Source organism: Diadema antillarum, unplaced genomic scaffold (genome assembly GCF_040938485.1).
Source record: "Diadema antillarum isolate AM-2024a unplaced genomic scaffold, OU_Dant_1.0 scf00000146, whole genome shotgun sequence".
Classification (NCBI taxonomy): domain Eukaryota; kingdom Metazoa; phylum Echinodermata; class Echinoidea; order Diadematoida; family Diadematidae; genus Diadema; species Diadema antillarum.
Window position 1 is genome coordinate 1,564,919 of NW_027271035.1, and position 20,080 is coordinate 1,584,998.

The 20,080-nt window shown below is 37.7% G+C and overlaps 1 protein-coding gene across 1 annotated transcript in view; it reads left to right on the forward strand.

The window, feature by feature from the left end:
- The window catches only part of LOC139721594 (H(+)/Cl(-) exchange transporter 4-like), a 31,944-nt gene extending 18,547 nt beyond the window's left edge, over nt 1-13,397 (forward strand). Inside the window, exons 7-19 of the mRNA XM_071632925.1 lie at nt 1,076-1,258; nt 1,805-1,894; nt 2,663-2,787; nt 3,715-3,859; nt 4,469-4,554; nt 5,126-5,244; nt 6,488-6,602; nt 7,465-7,560; nt 7,893-7,951; nt 10,867-10,974; nt 11,522-11,646; nt 12,494-12,588; nt 13,241-13,397. Of these exons, the coding sequence (XP_071489026.1) occupies nt 1,076-1,258; nt 1,805-1,894; nt 2,663-2,787; nt 3,715-3,859; nt 4,469-4,554; nt 5,126-5,244; nt 6,488-6,602; nt 7,465-7,560; nt 7,893-7,951; nt 10,867-10,974; nt 11,522-11,646; nt 12,494-12,588; nt 13,241-13,331 (1,437 nt within the window). The 3' untranslated portion in view covers nt 13,332-13,397. The remainder of the gene's footprint in view (nt 1-1,075; nt 1,259-1,804; nt 1,895-2,662; nt 2,788-3,714; nt 3,860-4,468; nt 4,555-5,125; nt 5,245-6,487; nt 6,603-7,464; nt 7,561-7,892; nt 7,952-10,866; nt 10,975-11,521; nt 11,647-12,493; nt 12,589-13,240) is intronic.
- Nucleotides 13,398-20,080: the final 6,683 nt, after the last annotated feature.

Consider the following 20,080-nt stretch of genomic DNA (forward strand, 5'->3'; position numbering starts at 1 on the left):
GATATTTTATCAAGCTGTGCGAAAGTGTGAATATACTCTCAGATTAGACAAAGCTCTTATATGGATATCCTTGAAAGGTTTTTGATCCTCTGATTTAAAATTCACACTTGGCACACACTTTTGTCAGTATATGCTTTGGTTGACACTCATTTACCATGCTATGTTATAACATAGTTTATCATGTGATTTCATGCAAAAAAAGAGAGACTTTATCAAGATACCATAGCCCCCTGAGGCCGTTATCTGAGCCAAGCAAATTGCTCACTTATGATGGTCTCCTCCACCTGTATCATAAAAGTACAAAATATATTTGTGTGTACACATGATACCATTTGTTCCTTAAGGGACTCTTATTAATCATTTATATTTTCATGAGAAGATTATTGTTGATTCATCATAAGATTCATTTGTACAAGTGGAGAAATAAAAAACAAACTGAAACTGAGCCGAAACCTAGCCAGTGTATTCTCACTCGTGTCAAGGACCTCTTCCAGAGGGCCCTATCATAACTAGTATTGTCCCCTGCATTGGCAGATACCTACTCTTACAGCTCGGTCAAGACATTGCTGGTCAAACATCTTGACCAAGAATGTATGCACTAGACATGATTTGAAGTTAGGATTTCTTGTGGGGAAAAAAAATACAGTTCTACACCATATTCAAATTGGCTTTAGTTAACAGAGAAAATCAGGCAGAGTAGTGTACATGTTTCATGAAAGTTACACCTAGAATAGCAAAGTTTGGACTTTTATAGTTTTGCATTTATTCAGTTGAGAAAAGAGGGATCATATTGATAACAAAAACCACACATGCAAATTTGATGTTGAGATGATATTGTGGTTTTAATAAAGTCTTCAATTAATTTGCACACATATATTCATTGAATTTCCTTATTTGACAAGCCTGACAATGCATGTGACACTGTTGGATGACAAAAACAAAAACAACAACAACAACAACAACAAAACGAAACAACCACACACACACACACACACACACACACACACACACACACACACACACACACACACTCACACACTGACAAGATAATTTCATTTTATTTTTCACCCCTTAGGTCAGTTACTACTTCCCCCTGAAGACACTGTGGCGGTCGTTCTTCTGTGCCCTGGTGGCAGCCTTTGTGCTGCGCAGCATGAACCCGTTCGGGACTGAGCACCTCGTCATGTTCTACGTGGAGTACGACCTTCCGTGGTCACTCTATGAGCTCTTCTTCTTCATCATTCTGGGAATATTTGGGGTGAGCATTCTCTCTCTCATATACACACTGTACACATGATATACACATGCACATACTGTAAAAGTGAACATTTTTGTGGTGTGGAAATTTTTGTGGATTTCGCGCAAGCGGAAGCTAGCGTGAAAATAAAAGCACCCAAATATTTTTTCATATCATATGTTCCAGTAGTTAATGTCCTGATTGTGTGAAGTTAAAAACACTCAATATTCTTCTTACCCTGCAGAGTGCAAGAAATTACTCGCGCGAAAATATCCACTTTTACAGTATAAACAGGATTCAACTTTTTTTATCTTGTCCATTCATTGCCCTTTGGAACCCGTATGTAATACATTGATCAGATTGAGAGAAAAGAATACATGTTCTTTCTCATGAATTTTGATGTCAAGATCATGGATTGATATGTTTTAACTTATAATTGATGGCGTGTGTGTTTGCTTTTATTCAGGATTTGTCTCTCAGAACCTTATGAACAAAAGTTTTCATTATTTTGCCACCTTGTTAGATCAGATCAGAAGCATATTTCTGTATATATCTATTTTTTTACAGGGTCTGTATGGTGCTTTCTTCAATAAATTGAATCTGAAATGGTGCAAATTCAGAAAGACTTCCAGACTCAAAAAATACCCAGTGACAGAGGTGAGTCCGTCACATTTACAGTCAGTAAAGACACCAATTTGTTTGTTTCATTTCCATCTGAGAAGATGGCTGGATAGCCCATATTCAGCTGCAATAGTTGGGCTTCCATGGGGTCCAGTTGGATGTAAGGCGGGACCACTTCATCGGGTTAAATACCCTGCTCTTTGCGATTAATAAATGAAGTGGGATTTTTTTTATGTGCATGAGTTGCGACTCTCTCACGCACGGGACCTGGATTTTATGTCCTATTCAAGGGACGGAGTGTTTTGCCTCTTGTTAGAGGAGACAGTGTGATTACACACAACATTGCTCAAAAGGACCCGGGAATCGAACCGTGGTCCTTAGGATTGTGAGGCAGACACGCTACCAACTTAGCTAACTCACCGCCCATTTGTGAGTGAAATATGATCATGTATTCAGTTGATATAGTGACCATAGACATGTGGTCATGTTTGTGTTGCATAGAAGTTATAATTATATGTTACTTCATCTCTTGTAGCAAGCTATAGTCATCAATCACATGTGTACTCATAATGAATGAGTAGCATGCTAAACCACTTGTTGCATAGAAACTGACAGTACTAGTGAAAGTAACTATGGAAACTGTTTTTGAATAGAAACTATTATATGAGTGTATATTACTTGATTAAATCACTCTGCTAGTCTTTGTAACAGCCTTTTTCTGAGTGGTTCTCATCATAGATGTTGTGGACACTGTTGTAGAGTTGAAAATATTCTCTACTATGTGTATGTGTGTTTACCCATTAGGTGATTGTGCTAGCCTTCGTCACAGCCGTTCTCAGTTTTCCAAACCAGTACACCAGGATGAACACCAGCAAGCTAATTTCCCTCCTCTTCTCTGAATGTGGGCCGGAAGATGACGACCTTCTGTGGTAAGACAAAAGATATTTGTATACAGGACATTCTCCAAATTTGTTCATCATTCTTTGCTTAATTCTATGTAAATTCTATATTGATTAAAAAAGCACTGTTTCAATGCATTCTTGCACATTTTCCCTATGTTAATAAGATACACAGGGATAGACCAAAAAGGGGAACCTTAGTGCTTGTACTTACTTCACATTTTTCTTCCTTCCTTTTAGGTTTCCTTTGCATTTTTCTTCCTCTGCTCATGTACATTTGTAATAACAGCATATCACAGTTAAAGTATGAGTTTTACTGTATATTTCATTTGTGAGATTTTAAGAATTCTTTTTGTGCTTCTAATCTATTTTGTGTTACCACAATGTGTGTTACCACAATGTACTATTTATCTTTGAAGAATATGAAAATAATCTGAAACTGAAACATTTGTACAATGTTATTTTATTACTCCATTTGTCCCGTTTGCCCAGTGATTTCTTTTTATACTTCTAATCATGAACATCTTGAACATATTATAGGAGATGTCATGGTGCTTTAAACGAATTGAAATTTAAGAAACCTTGGTCAATGAAATGACACACAGCTATTTGCAAACACAGTCATGCCGTAAACATTGACAGCAGGGTGGGGGAATATAATGTGAAGAGAATGTGTTATTCTAGAAACTGCTTTTATTTTCCTGAAAAATCTAGTTCCAGTTATAGTAGAGACAAGGTATTGTTTGGCTATGTGATGAAAGTTTTAAAAGAAATTGAATCAATGTGCTTGAAGACATGCCTGTTAACTTTTCTCAAAGTTTTGTGAAATTTGAGTCACAATTCAACATATTTTCATGATATATCCTAATAGGGAAAAGTTGTACCAATGATCAGTATGTGAGTTTACTTGGATTTACGCTGCTCCAAACTTAATATATCATTGTAATTTGTCAACAGTGATTACAGGAGAAACTACACCCGCATTGACCAGTCCGTCTACCCAACAGCCGAGGCAGGGTCGGGGGTCTTCACAGCCCTCTGGCTGCTGGCGATAGCTTTTACCTTTAAAGCTGTAATCACCATCTTCACATTTGGCATCAAGGTAGGTCAGCACATGATGATAGGTCATCATAGGTGAAAACAGAGTGTGACATTAAGTATCTTCTGCCTCGTGCACCAGGATCCTTTTGACTCTTGATTTTTGTTGCAGCAGAATGCTGTACGATCTAATGTGTACGTTTAGGCACCAGCCCAAACTGGAACGATCAGCCAAGATTAGTATGTCTCATGTCTACCACACAAGGCTATGACTCAAATCTTCTAAAATTTGCCTGCCAGAATCAATTTACTCATGGCTATTATGGATGTGTCAAAACATGATGTCCTCCAAATTTTGTGAGCAGAGTCTTATTGTTCATTGTTTGTTCCAGTAAGAGTCAAATGAGAATCTTTTTACATTTTTACATCACCCAGGAGCATTTTTCCAAAACCAGTTAGGACTACCAGACAAGCAATAGCATTTGTCACATGATTAAGATGCCCATTGTGTAAAATCCCGTTGGATGCCCCATTACTTCATTCCTAGACATGCAAATAATCACAAATTTCCTGGTTTTGTGTGGGTTTCAAAAAATTCCCTCTGGGGCAGTTAGCTCAACAAAATTTTATTATTGTCATCGACATCATAATCATTTGTTAAATTTGTTGCCAGGTTCCAGCTGGTCTCTTCATTCCCAGCATGGCTGTTGGGGCCATCGTGGGCCGCGTCATTGGAGTCCTGGTGGAGCAGATTGCCTTGTGAGTGTAGGCCACTGAATGAGGACTTCACTTTTTCTTGTGGGAAACCTGTGGTATAATAAGACATAGCCATAGTGAGCAACTTTAATAGCTAGAATGACATATCAAATTGCTCTTTGTAAAGCAAACTTGTGTAGCATTAAAAATAAGTGCAAATTAGATGTAAATATGGCAACTTACATTTATAATGATGAACTGTTTTTGGAATGTTTCTATGAATTTTTTTAGCCATGGCTATGAACAAGGAGATGACTTCAGAGAATGATGTTGTGGGACTTTGGAAGAAATCCTTCTGATCAGAATCAGGGTATTTTTGTTTTTGGTTGTGATTTAGGAAATATGAAATAACAGTTTGGTGTGTTAATTTCTTTCACCTGTATCAGGGTTTATGAGGGTATATTAATGCAGTTTAGTGTTGTGCTCTCCCGTGATATGTTTGAGAAAATTAGAAGTAGAAATTTCCATTAGATTTTCATCATCCATTGCGCATGTGTATAAATGTATTGACAATAGCAAGTGGACATGGCAACATATTTGTTGTGTTTAACCTTTTGCTGCTCTCACAATGTAGTAAGAATCCTGACTGGATTATCTTCAAAGAGTGTAAGTTCATCGGCAAGTGTGTCACCCCTGGACTTTATGCCATGGTGGGAGCGGCTGCTACCTTGGGTGGAGTGACCAGGATGACAGGTATGCTGTTTCCCTCATTGGTAGAACCGTGACCTTTTTAGTAGAACCACACCCTCATCAGGAGAACCACACCCTTGTCAGTAGAACCACGCCCTTGTCAGTGGAACAAGACCCTTGTTGGTAGAACAACACCTTGTCAGTAGAACCACACCCTTATTGGTAGGACCACACCCTTGTTGGTAGAACCACACCCTTGTCAGTAGGACCATGCCTTTGTCGATAAATCACATCCTTGTGGTAGAACCACACCCAGTGCCTGACCACTGTGAAGCCAAACTTTAAAACACAAGACACCAAAGAAGGTTGACAAGTATGAGGGTTGATCACAGCAAAGAAGGTTGACAAGTATGAGGGTTGATAGGAGGAGAACTGGGGTGAGATGTTTGTGAAAAGAGCATCCTGGGCTACCAAAGATTGATCTTTGGATACTTCAGAGATAGCTTAAAGGAGAGACCCCACCAACAGAAATCCTATACAGAGTCTCAGGCATTATTGGTTTTTCTAGATTTATTTCTTTAGATAGTTATGTGGCAGTCCATACAAATGGAATGAATACACACCCTTTTCTTGTTAGATTTGTAGTAATTGAAGGTGTGAACAGTGTAATTGTGCTGGCAGAGACTGGCAAACTCATAACTGTTGCTCAGTGCTATGGCTTAAACTTACAGGATTAGTTAGTCTAAATGTGAACAATGAACTCTCCACTATAGCATTGACTCAAAGAGGGAACACCAAGCAACATTTCCTGGGCAAACTGTCTTGACTGACTGAATAACTGAACTACTAAATAAATGGTCTAAGTTATGGTACATTTTGCATGGTACTGTCTACAGTAGCTCACCTGAGCCAGAGGGCTTGAGTGAGTTATTGCATTACCTCCCTTGTCCGTTGTCTGTCTTCTGGAACTTTTCCCATTTTCATCTTTGTCAAAACACATGGATAGACTGAAAACAAACTTTGCAAGGATTATCCTTATGGGCAGGGGATACAAAGTTTGTTTGTTTATTCGTTTTGTTTGTATCTTGATAGGATAAAGATGGCCAGCATGCAAAGATTTTCATTCAAAAAAACGCTAGAATATCCACATTGATGGTTTTGCTTTCTTTTCAACTTTTTGGCGAATTATGAATGCAACATGACTGTGGAGAAACGGTGTGTGCTGTGAGTTGCATCCATATTTTCATATGAGACCTGTTTTTATCATTCTCATTTCTTCACTCTTGCTTCCTGGCACTGGCTGAAGTTTCGCTGGTGGTCATCATGTTCGAGCTGACCGGTGGTCTGGTCTACATTGTCCCTCTCATGGTGGCTGTCATGGTCAGTAAGTGGGTGGGAGACGCCTTCAGCAAAGAAGGAATGTATCCTTTGTCCAGCTACCTTTGGGGTGTAATGTCCCAATATATGATATGATGAATGCTCTCTAATTGCACAACCATGTGACATGACTTTGTATAGTTCCTAATCTTTGGATTATCAGTTCTTTACATGGAGACATCATTCTACAAAGTGTAAGATTTGTGCAAACATATTTTGTGATTTTTTTCCCCCTCATATCTTACAGTTGGTATTGGGTCATGAACAGTTGAGACTTTAACCCGTTGAGGACGGTTTGATTTTGCTACAACACACATTTCCCATAGACACCTTCCCGAGTATACTCAGGACTCGTCCTCAACATGGGTTAAGTGAAAATGGAAGGTGGTGGTTCTTGTTGTGAATGGAATATCACTGTCATCCATGTTCACGTGTGACAATCATAGATTAGTCATTATGAAAAAAAAAAAAGTCTCGCATCAAAACTTTAAAAGTAAACATTTGAGGACATTGTTTCAAGTTCTTCGATGATGTGTTGACAACTCCCCATCACTTCACTGTTAAAATTGCACTTGATGCAATACATGAGTTCAACAAGAAATTGAATGTGTGAATATACAAATGACAAGTGTATGTGTTTGTATGCAATCCTTGGCTGCCATCAAAGTTTTCTAAAATCCATGCCAGTTCTTCTTAGTTTTTTATGGGGGGCGACATATGTTCCAAATGCAAGTTCACTATATTTGTTTTGCAAAGAAGTCTGGTACCACATCCACAAAAGAGCATGTCTTCCCGTAATTGGCAATGTCTGTTTATAAGATTGTTTAGCTTGACAGGAAAATGTGTGTTAATGGCAAACATGTGCACAACCTTGTTGGATCCTTGACTTAACGCTGTCACTGCTAGATACGACGGCCACATACACCTCAATGGCTACCCTTTCCTCGACAGCAAGAGAGATTTCATGCACACCTCTCTGGCAGTGGACGTCATGAAACCACAGTAAGTCTCTCCGGGTGCCCAGTTTGAGATGATGTATGGGTGGGACTATAGGAGGGGATGGCATCAATTTTATGTCATGAAACCGCAGTAAGTCTCACTGCGTGCCGCGTACAAGATGATGTATGGGTGGGACTGTTGAGGGGAATTGCATCAAGTTTACATCCAAGCAGTAATTGCAGTGAAAGATGCCATCTCATCGTACTGTCAGTTAGTGACCATGCTGTTTGGAATAATCTATTAAAAAAAAAAAGAATGACAAAACATATCTTATAATAGATGTTAACACCCAGTCATTTGTTGATGTTTTGTTTTTCTGTCTCATTCTTGTATAGGAGAGGGGATCCCCCTCTGGTTGTCATCACACAGGACACAACGACCGTCGAGGATCTTGGTACGTAGAAACCATCGATTTTGCTTCTCTGACTGAAAACGGGTGTTGTTATTTCCAGTATTTGACCTGGGTTTTTTTGCAAAAGGAAAAGTGAAAGTGTTGACATTTCATTTTGACCTATCATTGGAATTGAAAGCAGAATTGTGGGTCATCTGGGTTTTTTTCTGATGAAATTTCTTGTCGAAATGACGTTTGCACCTTGAAGATAAGTCTAATCTACAAAGTTATGTATTGATAGAATGGGGCATTGAAAATATCGCCCATTATTTTTTAATTGTAGAACCCTCTCACATTTTGCCAATAGGGAGCTTTCGATTGAGGACGCAATGAGATCTGCGACGTAAATTGTGCATGTCGTGTGCAAATTTCAGCCGTTGGCATAGTTACAAGCTTGAAGTCCTGCGTCCATCTCGAATCTACTTCGGTAGTAGGCTAAAATAACGTCGTTCTAGCATCACCGACGTAACCCATTGGTAGCTAAGGGACTTGGCCAATAGAAACAGGCCACCCTTGTTTGTCAATGACCTGTTTATGAATGCAAACGCGCGTATGAAGGGGCCAGGGCGCGTGTGAGCGTGGTATGGGCGACGCCATGCCCAGTGTGATGTCATGATTATGAGAGAGACGGTAAATTACTTTGGACACTGTACGCATACTAGTATGTGATTTCTGTCATGCAGATCAACGCCTTCGAAATTCGGGTCGGAGGGGTGCAGTTTTCCTTTCTATCGACGATTTTCGCAGAAATTTGTGGATTGTACCAACTCCCTCAGTTTTCAAGCATTGAACTTGAAATTTAGCACATGTGATCGCTAGAGTACACAGATGTGCAGACTTCATCTTTTGTTATTGTCAAAGAATGTGTTGTCATGGTAACAGACAATACTTTTTAACGAAAATCATTGAAAAATATTGGATGTAGCTAATCTCTCTTTTTTTATATTTGATTTTAAAATTTTGCAAGTGTGACCATTAGGTCATATAGCATGTAAATGTGCAAACTTGATCTTTTGCCATTGTTGAACATTGTGTTGCCATGGTAATATATTTTTAAAACAAAAATCATGCAAAAATGCGGATTTCGCTGTACTCCCAAAGTTTTTCAGCATTCCACTTGAAATTTGGCACATAATACGTGACCGCCGAAGCAGGTAGCTGTGCAGACTTTCTGTCTATTTCGAAAAAAAGCATATAGGCTTCTGTACAGAAAATTGTGGATTGAGCTAACTTCCTGTGTTTTTTCAACATCTGACCTGAAATTTGGCACATGTGACAATTATGCTCCAATGTTGATGATAAAACTGACAAAAGACATTTTCTTGAAATACAATCATAAGTACTTGTGGTTGTGAGTTTAACAATTTCCCGTTTCTGGATGTCGAGGCACCACCAAACATTTCGCTGGCATGGATTCTGATCATGACTTGTAACCGGTTTAATGGTCAGTTTGCTTTGCACCGACTAGCATACAAATTCATATTAAAACATATCAATATTCAGGAAACGGATTATCATGACAAAAAAAAAAATGGTTGTATGCAAATGAGAAAACAATGACTGATAGGTGAGTATTCATAATGTAAATAGCTGTGTATGATTGGGCGATCATAAATCCTTATCGCAATGCAATAACATTAACTCAATGACATGTAAACTCAGGCTAACTTGTGTTGATGTGTAATAATAGAAATACAGAATGGGATGACAGAGTTTGAGAAATACAAGTTGTGCTGGGTATAAAAAAAAAGTTATGCCCCTCATGGTACTATAATTGAATCCTTTTATCAAAATGAGACTGGTGCTGGCATTGTTCCCTTCATCTACGTCCGTGGTTTTAGAACGACGTTATATTGACCTACTTAACGTAGTAGATTCGGGATGGATGCAGGACTTCAGGCTTTTTTGCACACGACACGCACAATTTACGTCGCAGATTTCACTGCGTCCTCAATCGAAAGCTCCTTTTTAACCTTCTTGAATCACCGACGCAGGTGAAGGGAACAATGGTGTTGATGACGTGATACGCACATTTGACAATAGCAGCGCGCTCACACCACTCGAAACTACGCGTGAGAAAGTTTATTTGAGGCGGGGTTTCACTTACTGCATGCATAAATCATCGACGTCAGCCATACATTTCCCAATCATGATGAAGCAAAATACGTCACACGCCCATTTGCACCCGGGACAGCCCACTTGGCTGAGCTGCTCCGTTGCAGATTTTCGAAAGCGCTTTTAAGGGTCAACGGACTGATGGACGCGGACGTTCCGGGTTGGTTGCTTTGTGCGTCGCAGATTTCACTGCGTCCTCAATCGAAAGCTCCCTATTGATAGGACTGAGGATCTACTGACTGTTGAAGTATGTTTTTGATATGACACTTTTCATGCAAAAAAAAAAATTATGATCATTCATTTAAAAAAAAACAGAAAAGGAAAATATGAGTATATTTAGAAAGAACTTAAGTTTTCACTGACAAGCAGGGAGACATTTTGACATTCTGAAGAGACCATTCTATTAGACCACTTTAATTTCTGTAGCTAAAATGTAGATATATTTCACCTATGGTTGTAAATATGACATGATGTAGCTTTCAATTTAACTGCAGTACACAGGTGAAAGTGTTATTTCAAAAAGGAAGTTATTTATCTTTGTAAAAGAAGTAGTTATATAAAAAAGAAGGAATGGAAGAGAGGGTTATTCCATACAAGTTAGCAACAACAACAAAATCTGAAGTATGTTCTGACTTCAGGCAAAGTGAAAGGCTGTGACATTTAGACTCCATATGTTTGCACTTGTGACGGGCTGTGTTTGTAGTGACAGTAATGAGATGCTCATGTATTAGTAATTGTTCGATTATCAGAAGAGTTTTTATTGTACTGTATCTGTTTTTCCTCCACTGCTCCTGGTGCTTCAGAAATCTTAACCGTAGACAGTCCATTCAACGCGTACCCTGTCATCGTATCCAAGGAGTCGCAGAGACTGGTGGGATTGGTCTACCGGAGGGAACTAATTTACGCTCTTAGTAAGTGACTAGTTTGTTGTTACATTGACATACAGGTGACTCCTGTTATTATAGAGTCCTCAGGACCAGCAGTTTTCTTTTATTTTGTTGGAATATTGTTAATATCCAAATAAAGAGATATATGATATATAAAGACAACATGATTTTGGAACCTGAATTCTTACTTCATCGCGACGAAATTTCGTTATAACTATGCTCATTGAAACAGGTGCACCCGGTATTTCTTTCATTCTGTTTATTCAATGCTGTTTTTACTTATTACACACAACTCTGTATTTTCTCAGAATTAGTGGCACCTCAGCTCTGTAGAAATGTCTCGTATTAAAGTGTTCAGTGATTTTGTTGTTGTTAACAAGAGTAGATATAATCTTCCCTTTGCTGATTGTTTCATGCAAGAAGTTTTTGGATCCTGACCAGTGCATGAAGTGTGAGCTTTCTCCAATCTTCCTATCTTTGCAGTGAGCTAGTTAGCTCATATGGTTGATACTGTGCATGTAAAGGATAGATCTATTTTATTCTCTCTGTCACACTTTTGTCCTCATTACAGAACGAGCAAGGAAAAAGGGTGAAGGCGTGGTCAGCCAGTCAACAGTGTACTTCACAAACTCTATGCCAAAGTTTACGACACCGGACAGACCGGCCGGTGTGAAGATGACTCACATTCTAAGTCAGGTAAGAATGTCTTGCAGCACCTGTAGGTACTGATGACAGGGATTCAGCTGCTGGTCCAAGTGCCAAATACTATTCGTGAAACTGAACTCTGCTCAACACCTCAGGGTTCTTGTCTCTTGGAAACTAGTGGAGTACTTTCTTTTCCTTCTTCTTTTTCTTCAACTTCTTCTTCTTCTTCTGATGCTGATGATGATGATGGTGATGATGATGATGATGATGATGATGATGATGATAATGATGATGATTATTATTATTATAATAATTATTATTATTATTATTATTATTATTATTATTATTATTATTATTATTATTATTATTATTATTATTATTATTATTATTATTGTTATTATTATTATTATTGTTATTGTTATTATTATTATTATTATTATTATTATTATTATTATTATTGTTATTATTGTTATTGTTATTATTATTATTTTTATTGTAATGATGATTTTGTTGAAGAATATGATTATGATAATCATTAATATTACTTTTATTATCATTGTTTTCCTCTCCCTTCTCATCTTCCCCCTCTTTCTTCTTCCAATAAAAAGAAGAGTTGAACACAAGATCCCGCATCAGTAGCATGGAGATATACTGCATGGCGATAGGCAAGTTCATCACCAAATGCAGTGATTGCCATGATATGAAAAATAAGTAAACTTACAGTCTCCCTTTCTAACAGTGAAAGAAACTTCTTGCAGTACTTATGACTGAAATTTTAAAAAAAAAAGATCTTGCTCATGATCTTGCTCATGATACAAATGTTCAGTGTCCATGATATACTTGTTATTTACGAATTTACATGAACATTTCTTTTCTTTTCTTGTTCATCATGTCCCAGTGTCCTACGCAAGTGACAGACCAAACACCGATGAGTACTGTGGTGGACATGTTTCGGAAGCTGGGATTGCGGCAGACGCTAGTGACACACAATGGGTATGTTTTGCATCAGATCCAAACAAACTCCATTCTTGATTGTTATTTCTGGAACCATGCGCTTATGAAATATATTTCATAGTATAATTCTGTTTATCATTTTTTGTACCAGGCATTCAGAAGTCTGCAATTTTCATTCTCTTTAATTCTAATATGTTGAAAAGTGGAGATTGCAAATAAAAGCAACCTTTACATGTGTATAAGATCAAGTTATACTGATTGTGGACAAAAAAACAAACAACAAAACACCAGCAACCCCCCCCCCCCCCTTGATGGAGGTACTGATTACTCACTTTGTTACTCCTAAGCACTAGGTGTAGAAAGAAAACTTACATAGGCAGTTAATACTGGGGGTTTTGATAAAGAAATAATTATAATTAAAAGGAGAAATTGGAGTCACATCTCATGGGAAAAGGTGAGAGAGGGAAGTTCTACAGAAGGGACAGGACAGAATGATGACACGAATGGTATGAGGTACATTTCTGTAATGCAGCTACTATATTTATACTCTACTGTGCTGCAATAGGAGACTCCTTTCTGCTGAATAGTTTTTTTCTTTTTTATTATGTGTGCTCAATACAGTTAATGATAAACAACACACAAACAGCAACATGAATAATTAAACTCAAAATGTCTGCCCCTCCCATGACAGGAGACTCTTGGGCATCATCACTAAGAAGGACATCCTGAGACACATCGCTGCCCTGGACGATCAGGATCCACTCTCCGTCATGTTCCACTAGCCCCAACCGCCCTCTTACACCAGCCCCACCCACCTGCACTGCCCCCACCCACCAACACCATCACCCTTAAAGGGACTGTACAGTACTGGTTGAGGTAGGGATTCATGTTTTGAACATTCCTAAGTGAGATAATAAAAAGCCTCTTATGAAATATGAAAGAGCATGTAATTTTAAGAAGGATTCAACATTTATTTGATGAAAGTTGGTTTTCAAATGGCTGAGATATCCAAAAAAGTGATAATAATAAAAGGCGACATGCCCCAACTTTATTAGTATCTCTTTGTTTCACTTTGTTTTTGGATATCACAGCCATTTCAAAACCGATTTTCATCGAATAAAATTTGATACCCCTTAGAACTGCATGCTCTTTGACATCTCATAGAGTGGTTTTTTAACATCTCACAAAACGTTAAAAGCTAAATCTTCACCTCGACCAGAACTGTACACACCCTTTAAAGCTGGCAGCCAAGGAGTGCATCCCTCCTGCATGTGGTAGGCGAGGTGAACCAGTGAGGCAGTTTATGGGTACAACATGTACCGCTGTCTGTTGTCATCACAGTAGGACTTTGATACAAATGTATTTAACCACTGCCTGTTACGTGTGCTGCAGTACTATCTTTCATAACCTTGGTGGCTTGAAGGAGAGTGATGTCACAATGGGTAACTTGCAATATGGAGATTAAGAACAGCATCAGCTGATTGGCTTCCCACATCTGTCACTACTGATGTGGTAGTCACTCTGTCCATGAATGTGGTTTGTTGATGGGTTTGTGAAAGGATGCACAAATCACTGTCCGTACAAAGGGATGTGTTTTCAGATGCAAATGGACATTAGGAAGGTGATCTCTGCACATGAAATATGAAATGTGTGTGTGTGTTTGTGTGTGTGTAACTGCATCATCCGCTTAGTCACAGGTGAGAACGTGGGTAGTAAGTGCAGTGTTGCAGTATTGCAATGGTAACTACAATTTATACCTTGCCCAATGTCCAAAGAGCATGAGAACACTGATTTCTGTTGCCATGGCTACAGGGTGTGAATGATTATGGGTATTTATTTCTGATGCCAAGACAGGTAAACACATACTTAAGATAAAATGGCATGCAAGCATGAGATCATTTTTGTTGCAGTTAAATATGCAGAAGTAAGATAAAGTTAGTAGAAAATTTACGGAGAGAAAATTAAAGTCAAAGAAAGGTTAAAGAAAATAAGAAACAGAGAGAGTCTGAAGAGGAATGAAGAATTGAAACAAAGATGAAAGAAGAGAAAATGGTGGAACATAGGATGTGAAGAAAGGAAGAAAACAAAGGATTCCTGCAAAACACATACAATATTCAGTACCTGGTAACTTACTGTCACTGTTTAACTCAGTACAGAATTGTAAGCAACCACTGTTTTTGCATCCCATAGTTATAAACTACAATTGTACCTCCTCATTTCATGTCGCTAGTACTGTTGCTGTGGTAAGTGTTTATGCAATCTGTCTGACATGTGACCAGTCCTTTTAGGTAATAAACCAGAATCCATCGATTGCCAGACTCTCTTTTCGCCAACGCTCCCATCACATCGAGTGCGATCTTGTCTAAAGATTGTGTCATCAGTCGAGGGGAACATTCCCGGCTCTTGTCATTAAAAGATATGAAGGGTGCACATCATCTTGGAGAAAATGTCCTCATTGCACACAAATCGCATATTCTTATAAGAGAACCTGCACACTAGTAGAATCATCAAAGTTTAAAACTTGATCATTGTTTTTCTCTGCCCACGGTGTGCTCTTTTAATGGGCCAACATGTGCATGATGTATAGTGTCCATACAGAGCTTCTCCAGCATGATACTTTGAATTCAATTCATACATTTATTCAGTAATAAAAATCGTTTGGATATATAATGTTTACAAAATGTAGCAGGTACAGTTCTGAGAAACCAGAGGCTTGTTAAAAAAGAATGTACCCTTGAAAACAAATCATACACATTGTATTCTGCTTCTTAAAAGTCTTCCCATCATTCGGATCCCACCGACGATACAATATGCCACCATCTAGTCCCAGCCGGCTCCACTTGGTCCAGTAGTGTAAAACGAGGAATGTTCACTTGCAATTTCAATTTTGTGAATTTCACAAGAGCCAAGATTTGTTAAACTTCTTGTCTACACCATATGCGTTGAATGCCAACGTGCAGTCGACATCTGAAAGATGCAAAATGGGGGCATATGCGATCTCCCCCTTCAGACTTCGAAACGCATTCTCCTGCGCTTCTCCCCATCTTAGGTAGTTCAGTTCTTCCTTTCATGTGAGAACGGTGAAGGATACGGCGAGTGCCGCAAAGTTTGGCTCGAACTTCCTATAGTAGTTTGCGAGGCCGAGAAACGAACGCAGTTGCCATTTTGTTTGCCATCACTCTGCTCACTGGATTGCCTCAACTTTCTCTATCCATGGCTGGATTTTTCCCTCTACCTAGCTGGTGTCCGAGGAATTCAAGGCTCTCCTGACCCAGCAAATGCTTTGTCAGTTTTCATCTTCAAATTTACCAGGCGTAGTCACTTGAAGGGTTCTCATAGCACTTTGAGGTGTTTCTCCCAGGTCGTTGTGCTCACCAATATGTCATCGATAAAGTTGTGCACTCAATCCATCCCTTGTAGTAACTGGGGCATTATACTGCTAAAGCTGGCGGGGGCGTTGATTAGTCCAAATGGGCATTGTTCGGAATTGATATAACCCACGGGGTGTCACAAATGTTGTAAGAGGGTTGGTCTTCTCTGTTAGATGGACCTGCCAGTAACCTTTTGTTGGGTCCAGCATGCTGAAGTAGTTGTCTTTCGATAGTTGAGCAAAGATCTCTTCTTGGTCTGGGATGGGGCCAGCATCTGCTACCATGACCAAGTTCAGTTAGCAAAAATCGCAGCAAAATTGGTTGATCCATCCAATTTCTTCACCAACATTATGGCTGATGTGTACGGGGATGCTGATGATTCAATCACCCCTAGATCTATAATTTCCTTCACCTCAAGTTCGACTACTCTACATAGATTTCCAAACATATATATCTCAATGCAGTGCACTCTCATTATGATGAAGTCCTCGGGACTAGCAGTTATCTTTCATTATATCAACATTTTGTTAAAGTTGAACAGTGTAGTACACAGAGATATATAGATGATTATTATTAGGGCCAGAATTTTTACTTCGTTGATATGAGAATTTCATTATAACCTTGTTGTTTGTAACGGGATTGCACCGCATAAAATTAAGATGTGTACTTTTAATAACTATTGATATAAATGCATTCATCTTATTCACATTTATTTCAGGCTTCATTGCAGTAATTATCACATTCATTATATATCTTTTTGGTGTAATGTGTCTGTTTACTACAGAAATTCTTGAAGGATGCAGAGCCAAAGAATTTTAAGTTAAGATGAGACACATGTTAATTATACAGACAAATGTTCTGTTTAAGATGTTGATGTTACTATGTTTACCCATAAATATCCAAATATGTTATGACTTACGAAAATTTTGTAGTAAGGCCACTGTGTACTAGAGAGATGAATTTCTTCAATTATTCCTCATTCTTGCTGCTATTCATGTGTAGGCTGCATGTTATTGCTGCAACACAATTCACATTTTGAACATGTTTTGCAGATGTATGTAGTCATAATATTGTGAGCTTTCGATCTGTCACAACAGATCTGAGAGTAATTTAGTGAGTCTAAAATACAATTGTAATTTTTTTTTCTATTGCCAGATCCCTTATTCATCATATCACACGTGGGAGTCATTGTGTAGTCAAGTTAGGCTGGCATCATACTTTAATCAGGCCTAGTCGTAGCTTGCCAAGTAATGTTCAAATGCCTTTGATGTCTTGTAATTGCAAGATGGTTCGACCAAGGAGGTTTGAGAGATGGACTGGGTTGTATAATTCAAACAGCTGTCAGTTTTCTATGGATGAATAAAAGAATTCCACAGGTGTATTTGTGCATTTTATACGTTCTGTGCTTGAAGTCACCATCTTCCTAAGCAATTTGCAGATTAATTTTTAATGCGTACATAATATCGATATATGCTTCTTGTTTATGATATGTCAATGGAAATAAATTTCACCAAATGATAAAGCACATAAAACAAAAGTCAATTCCATGCAATAATATGTGCAAGAGTGTAAATCTGAGCTGTATGTTGTAAAAGCATTTTAAATTCAACCAGCCTTGAAAGCTAATTCTAACACTTTCTCATTATATTTGACAAATGAAACCATTAAGGTATAATCATCAAGTATACTTCTTTATAGATTGATATGTTCGATTGATGTACAAACATGTACAGTCAAGTAATTTTGATGGTTATTTCAGCATTTGCTCAAATTCTGTTCGTAGTCCCACATGTCTTTACCATTGTTTACGGCTCATCGTTTATAAGTAGAGATTGCAAAAAGCAATTACTATCATTAAGACAAATCTTCCTAAGAGAGCAGCTGGTCATTTTCCTTTTGAGGCTAGATCCAGTTTAGCACATACTTCAGTGGTGGCTTCAAGCATGGGGTCAAAGGGAACAAGAGTGTTGTGCCTCCATCTTTTGAACCTCCTTGGCTTGATTTCCTAGAACACATATTGATGATGGTAATTATTTCCATATCTACTGTAAAAGTGGATATTTTCATGTGAGTAATTTTTCGCACGGGGGGGGGGGGGGGGGGGGGGGGGGAGGGTTAGTTTTGTGTTTTCAATTCCGAGAAATCAAGACATCAACAACTAGGACATATGACAAACAAAAATATTTGTGTGCTTTTATTTTTGTGCTAGTTTCTGGTTGAAAATATCAACACTGGGAAAATTTTCTCTTTTCAGTAAATTAAATGTTTGTCTTCTGCTGCTGATGAAGTATTCATGTGCAAGCTGGCTGTGTTTTGACATGCTGTGAATTTGTATATGTTATGTTTTTATGTCTGTCTTCCTTTATTGTAGAGTGATCAAGATGAATTATTCTAATGGAACCAAAGGAAAATGATCTTCATTTGGTCCAGATGAAATATATTGGTTGGACCCAAAAGAAGCTTAGCATATTTTTTTAGACAAGAGATAATTATTTACTTTGTATATTTTGAAGAGAACCAAGAAGTATTTATTAGATAATAATCTAATGAGCCAAAAATACCAATGGTGTAATGAGTGTGACAAAGAAACTATTATTGAGGATGAAACCATATATGTGTAATGTTTTCCAAAATATGTATATGTCAAAAGAGATTGATCAAGAGAAATTACAAGGGTACTATGTAAAGAGAGATGTGTGCATGTGTATGCATATGTGTATTTATTCTGGAATATGGCACTGTTATATTTTTGGCATTTCTGTGAGGAAAACAATAAAAACCATCACCTGCAATCAGTTGTGCTGATCCACTTTGGTGTTTTTGTTTTGTTTTTGTCTCTTTTTGTTGGTTGTTGTTGTTTGTGTGTGTGTGTGTTTTCTTTGTTTGTTTGGTTTTTTTTTTTTTTTTTTTTTGGGGGGGGGGGGGGTCTTTTCTTTTGCCTATAGAGTGAGCTGTGGAAGTTAGGAAGCTTGTTTCAGACACCGGTAAGTTAACAGTAATTGGAGCTTCAAGTTTCAGGGCAGGTTTTTCATATCACTAACTGCAAATTACTCAAATTAACCATACATTTAGAAACACACATAGATCAAACTGCATTAGCCCCTAGACTGTAAAATTTGTATGATAATTTTATCAAACAAAGTTTCCAAACACGACAGTGAATTAAATATTGTCACGCTGCTGCATCAATGACAAAGTAATTTTAGAAGATTATTCAAAAAATGCATTGAACTATCAGATTGTAAGATGAATATATTACCCATCACTGCACAAACAACTGTTGTGATACCAAAAATAACATTGGATATTCAGTAGAGGTTTGCTTTCAAGGACAGATTCTTGCCAATATATTTGAGAAGAAATACAAATATATTTAAAAACTCACTGGCCTGAGTTCACGAAGGTGGTGCAATCTTTGTCCATGGTTTAGACCATTGACAAAGATTGTACGACCTTCGTGAATTGGGACCATTGGGTGCATCCATAGTTCTAGCAAAACAACAACAGCAACAGCAACAAACAAACAAGTTCTATGTCTGTTCAGGCGTTGTGGTAGTGTGGCTGCTCTTTATGGTACATTACTTAGTTGTCTGTGAGATCCACTTTGCTGCTCTAAGGATGGGTATGATTTAATGACACCATAGATGGGGACGCTCAGCAGTATACTAGACATAGCATATGAATGGAGATACACATTTAATTGTCATATGTTAATTAACTTCACTTAAGTTGCTGTCATTTCTTCTTCTTTTTTTATTCATAATTAATAATAATTCATAATCTTTTTTTGTTCATAATTATTCACAACGATAAGGAAGCAAAATATATATTGTTGCTTTATATGTTTTCTTTTTGTATTCGCTTTTTTTTCTTTTTTGTTATCATTTTTGCAATAACCTCCCAAATATTCTCAGTAGACCATGTTGCATACTGCAGAAATATTGGCCACTTAATAAGCACATATGTATACGGTAGATTAATAAATCTCTCTCTTATATATATATATATATATATATATATATATATATATATACATATATATATATATATATATATATATATATATATATACATATACATATACATATACATATACATATACATATACATTTATCTTATATGTACTTGAATTGTGTATATATCACAATAATTTCCGGTTG